This window comes from Myotis lucifugus, unplaced genomic scaffold, assembly GCF_000147115.1.
Source record: "Myotis lucifugus unplaced genomic scaffold, Myoluc2.0 scaffold_646, whole genome shotgun sequence".
Classification (NCBI taxonomy): Eukaryota; Metazoa; Chordata; class Mammalia; order Chiroptera; family Vespertilionidae; genus Myotis; species Myotis lucifugus.
This window is the reverse complement of record NW_005871694.1, coordinates 89,310-94,553: the sequence shown is the minus strand read 5'-3', so window position 1 is coordinate 94,553 and position 5,244 is coordinate 89,310. Positions and strand designations below refer to the sequence as shown.

At 58.3% G+C, this 5,244-nt stretch overlaps 1 protein-coding gene across 1 annotated transcript; it reads right to left on the bottom strand.

The window, feature by feature from the left end:
- Window positions 1-796: 796 nt before the first annotated feature.
- TFF2 (trefoil factor 2) lies at window positions 797-4,053 on the bottom strand. Its single transcript, XM_014447361.2, has 4 exons — window positions 3,927-4,053; window positions 3,141-3,290; window positions 1,842-1,988; window positions 797-990 (listed from the first exon to the last, which is right to left on the bottom strand). Exons 1-4 carry the CDS (start codon window positions 3,997-3,999, stop codon window positions 977-979), a joined length of 384 nt encoding a protein of 127 aa, XP_014302847.1. The 5' UTR covers window positions 4,000-4,053; the 3' UTR covers window positions 797-976.
- Between the last annotated feature and the right edge of the window lie 1,191 nt (window positions 4,054-5,244).

Below are 5,244 nucleotides of genomic sequence, written 5' to 3'. Positions count from 1 at the left end.
CCCCACTCCGCCTGAGAACAAGAGGTCCGTGGACCAGAAAACGCCCACGCTGGCCAGAAGCCAGGAGCTCCCGCCAACCCCAGAGGCAGGACAGCCGCGCGCCAGTTCTGGGAGACTCTCGGTCCAGGAGCTGGTAGGGGTCATTCATGTGGCCCCTGGAGGGGGACTTGGCTTGGCCTCTGGCTTGGCCGGGCTGACGGACGGGCGAACCTGTGAACCGCACCCTGTGGGCGAACGTGAGAAGGACCGGCGCCCTGTGATGAACAAATGCACGAACGCCCGCGCCTGTCTCGTTGGCCGTTGGTCCCGAGTGTCGCTGAGACCCCGAGCTCCAGCAGCAGCCACCCGCTTATTCAGCTGGCGAGTGTGCTGTGAGCAGGAGGAAGGCACGCCGGCGACTGGAGGCCATAGGTGGCCTCCTTCTGCAAAGCGGCATCCCGGGAGGTGACGGGGGCCTGGCACTCAGTTCAAAGGCAGGTGGTCCGAGATGCCTCTGGTCACAGTGAAGTGAGTTTGTAGTTGCATTGAAATCGCATGTTACTGCGAGAGGCTTGAGGGCTGAAGTCATGTGAGTGTGTATGCAAACGACCGGGTGCAGGAGTTAGAAAGTGAGGCAGATTCAGAGACTCGCTTACACGGGGAAGTGAGGCAGATTCAGAGACCCGCCAGACACAGCGGATGGCTTTTTGCTCTTATGGGAAATGAAAGCGCATTAAAGCCACACACACACACACACACACACACACACACACACCTATCTCCGCCTCTGCGTCAATGAAGCCAAAATAAAATGGAGCAGATGTTAAGGGTTTCCTTTATTTGAAGACACTGAATGTGAACCCACTGAACCAGGTAAAAAGCGACGAAGAAAACCCAGGCATTCAGGAAACACAGAACAGGAAACGGACGAGCTGGTGAGTCCTCTCGTTGTTTCAGAACATGCAGGAGCCGGCGGGTCCTCTGAAGCCACTGCCTCTTAATAGTGACAGTCTAGAAATTCAAAATGAGAGATGCTGGTGAGAGGTCAGGGAGCCCGGAGCCTGAGCTAAGGGTGCTGTGGGGCCGGTGGCAACAGGCCACGTGCCCAGCTCTGCCCGTGGAGGGAGCTCCCCTTCTGGGACAAATGCCCAGGGCTGGGGTGTCCTCTGGGGGCCACTCGCCCCCAAAAGCTGGCCATCTTCCAGGTGGACCCTTAGGTCACACTTGGAAATTTCTGCAAGTGAAGGCTGTGCTCTTCAAGGACCAGGGCCCTCCTCCCGTTTGGGGGAAAATGCCTGCTTTTCCTTTATCTTGCCAAACTCAGTGTCAGGAGACACATTGTGACGGAGGAGGGAGGGGCTGGGCCCTCCGGGACTGGCACTGAAGCAGACGCTGGGGCAGAACCTGACATGCGTGGCCACGTGAGAGGACATGAGGGCCACAGAGAGGAGGCCACGTCTGCTCTGTTCCGGGCCCCGTCCCCGGGACCCAACACAGCGAGGGCATTTGGTAGCATCCAAAAATGGGGATCAGACTGTGAGGCCACCGGTGTGGCCGCGGTCCAGGGGCGTGGATGAAAACGCTGTGCTTAAACCGTCATAAAGACCCATGACGCCTTGTGGCTCTAAACGTATCTAAAGGACGCTGCCGTTGCTGAGAACATTCTGGAATTGCCTCATGGTAAAGGCAGGCTCACCCATCAGTCTACTTGTCCCCTGAAATGGCCACCCCTGGGTCAGGAGCCAGGGCCTCAGTGGCATTCAGGCAGGATGTCCAGGGTAAGAACACCCCCTCCCCAGCCCCCACCTTCCCGAGCAATCCTCGTGCCCAGGCCCCAGACGGCGCGCCCTCAGCGCCGGTACCTTGCACGGGCTTTGGGAAGAAGCACCAGGGCACTTCAGGGATGGTGTCGGAGAAGCAGCACTTTCGAGACGCGCAGTCCTCGGGGCTGATGCCCGGGTAGCCACAGTTCACGCGGGCCGACACTTCCATGACGCACTCCTCTTTGTCTGGTCACCGTCACCGGGGTTGGGAGAGGAGCAACACAGAGACTCAGTTAGGCCTGCTATTAACTAGGAAATTCCCATGCGCCCCCGGGAACACCTCTGGATTTACAGCCGGGATTGTCAGGAGGACCTTCTGGGGCTGGACCACCCACGGCCTGCGTACGGGTAGGTGCCAGCGGCTGGCCACCCAGCCCTTCCTCCCCACAGATGTCACAAGTCAGAAGACCTATAGTACTGGGGCCTCAAGAAAGTTATTTCTCTTCTCTGGACTCGATATTCCCCTCTGTAAAATGGGCTGCCCATATCGAGTCCAGAGAGGAGAAATAACTTTCAGGTTCTAAAGCATTTGGCACAAGTATTAAAACCCAACAGCACTTCCCCTCGAGGGAGGCTCCTGGCCCACAGCCAGCCTCAGAGCCCGGGAGCCTCGCATTCAGTCCCGGGGACTGTGGGCGAGAAGCCGGGGTGTGAGTTCCAGGCACGCCAGCCTGCATTGCATCCACTTTCTTGTGTGCACGCCGTGGGATTGACGACCTGCTCCTGAGCATCTGACATACAGCCACTCTCAGAAGTGGTCTTAGAAGACTTAACGTCCTAACACTGAGTCTGCGAGCAGTCACGTTAATGAGTCCCATGAAATCCTCCTTCCCTTAGAACAGCGGTTCTCAACCTTCCTAATGCCTCGACCCTTTAATACAGTTCCTCATGTTGTGGTGACCCCCAATTTCATTGTTACAAATTGAACATAATTAAAGCATAGTGATTAATCACAAAAACAATATGTAATTATATGTGTGTTTTCCGATGGCCTTAGGCAACCCCTGTGAAAGGGTGGTTCGACCCCCAAAGGGGTCGCGGCCCACAGGTTGAGAACCGCTGCCCTAGAAGCACCTTCCGGTCACGCTTTTACAAAAGGAGAGGCCCCAGCGTTGTTTATTTCTTCCAATACAGAGAAGCAGGTTCTGTACACACACGGCTCCCACATATGTCTGCCAAAGGGGGCAAGGGCTGGCCCTTGGGGCTCCAGGTGTGGACACAGGTGAAGGGGGGCTTTCTCTTCCCTTTGGCGGCCTGGGCACCTGCCCCAGCACCGGCAGCCGGGGCCTGGGCTGCGGGCTGCGGGCACAGGAAGAGGCCCCGCTGCCCTGCGGTTACCTTGCATGGGGAGGGGGGTGAAGCACCAGGGCACCCCCGGGACGGTGGTGTCGAAGCAGCAGCCGGCGGCGAAGCACTGGTCACTGGTGATGCCCGGGAAGCCGCAGTTCTTCCTGCTGTCGGGGTTCATCCTGGAGCACTGGCAGGGGGCTGTGGAGAGACGCGTCACCACCCTCCGCGCTGCCCTGCCCCTGGCACGCCCGGGGCACCGTCGTGTCCACCGGGGAAATGCAAAGTCTTGTCTCACCCACATGGGACAGGGCTTTGCTGCCATTGTGTCATTCGTAAAATATATAAAAAAATAAAATAACCTTCTAGAAAGAGGTGGACAGATGGACCCACGTGGAGACCAAGATGAAAGGTGATCAAAGCCGGACTCCAAGGAGCCCCTGGGGGGGCCTCCTGCCCAGTCCCTCTCCTCAAGCGGGCCCCCCAGCACCAGAGGTCACCCCGACCTTGTCCGGGGGGGAGGCCTCTCTCTGAGGTCTCACGGACCCCGGGTATCCTCCCTGAATAGCAGGAAAGCAAGTGTGAACGTCCACAGGGCTGCGCGTGTGGCCCACACCACAGGTCTTAGGTGCCTTTCCGCTGCTTCCTCCCTCCAGCGAACGCAGCCTCCTCCCTTTCCTCCTGAGAGAAGCCAGCAAGAACGGAGACCCCCAGGGGAGCTCCCATGCCCCATTGGGTTTGGGCTCTAGCAGGTTCTCCGGGCTCGCTGGCCCAGAGGCCCCACTGCCCAGATGTGGACACTGAGCCACGGAGGGTCACTTCGGGGCGTTCACTTACAAGGTTTCCCGGCCCCCGCCATGGCGCACAGACCCAGGACGAGGACCGCTGCCAGGAGCCGGGCGCCTGCCATGTTCGCGCTCGGCTGCACCCAGGGCCGCTGCAGAATGCAGGGTTCCCGCTGCCAGCGGGCATTTTATCGTTGTCTCTCTGTTTGCTCAGCAAACGGAAATGACCTTTCTCTCTCACCCCTGGCCCCAACACTTTGGATCCTTTGTTAGGAAAGGGGGCTGAGGTAGCTCGGCCGAGAGACAGAGGGCCACGCAGGCGAGGCTTCCGGGCCACGTGCCATGCTCTGGGCACCAGTGCGGCCTCCCCTGCCTGGCCTGGAGCCGGACCGTTCCAGGATGCCAACGTGGAAGACTGGCCACAGGCATGTCTGGAGCTGGGCCCCACAGGGTCACACCCAGGAAGGCATACGCCATGCATTTCTCCAGATAAAGTAGATGGCTACCACAGGAATTAAACAATATGTATATTGGGCCCAAGGCTGTTTGGGGAAATGCCCAGGCCAGCTGTCAGCAGAGAGAAGACCCCCTCCTTCAGGAATAGGAGGACCTCGGAGGAGGGCAGGAGACCCCTCCTCCACGGTGCACAGTTAGGGCTCTCCTGGCCCCTGGCCAGCACTTCCTCTCTCCATCTTGGGGAGGGGGCTGCTCTCCACAGAGATGAGTCTGACTAGGTGAAAGGAGAAGCCGGGGTGAGTGCAAAAATAAGTTCATTTCAGCCATCCTCCGAAATTCCTCATTTTATCCTCCATGGGAGCTCTCTGCATTTCCCAGGAGGTGGCACCTGTAACCGCTGTGCCCAGGGGTAAGATGCTCTGGATAAGGGAGTCTGTGGATGGAACAGAGAGAGAGAGGAAAGAAGCCGGAGGGGAGACACTCCACAGATAAAGAGGAAAGATGTGGTGGGAGGGCCGAGAAGGGATCAAGCTCCCCCCCACCACAGGAATTACAGGAGTTGCCAAGCTGTAAATCATTGGTTGCGCAACCAGGGACCCAAAGGTGCGTGGAATCCAAAACCCTGGGTCCTCAAGTCTAAAGAGCAGGCGTCATGCTCCAGGGTTTCTGGGCGTCCAGTTATGACATCTCCAGACTAGGTCCGTGACTGCCCACCGCTGTGCAACCAATGGGACTCCATCTTTGGAAACTGCAGAGTCAACTTTCCCTGCCCCATGTCCCTGTCACCCATAGTCACCACCAAGACATAAGCTCCTCAATCATCTGTTCTCTCCTGGTTTCATGTCCCCTCTGTTCTCTCTGCTTCCTGTTCCTGGACCTGACTTCCCACTGCCCCCATCCTGACCCTTCCAGGG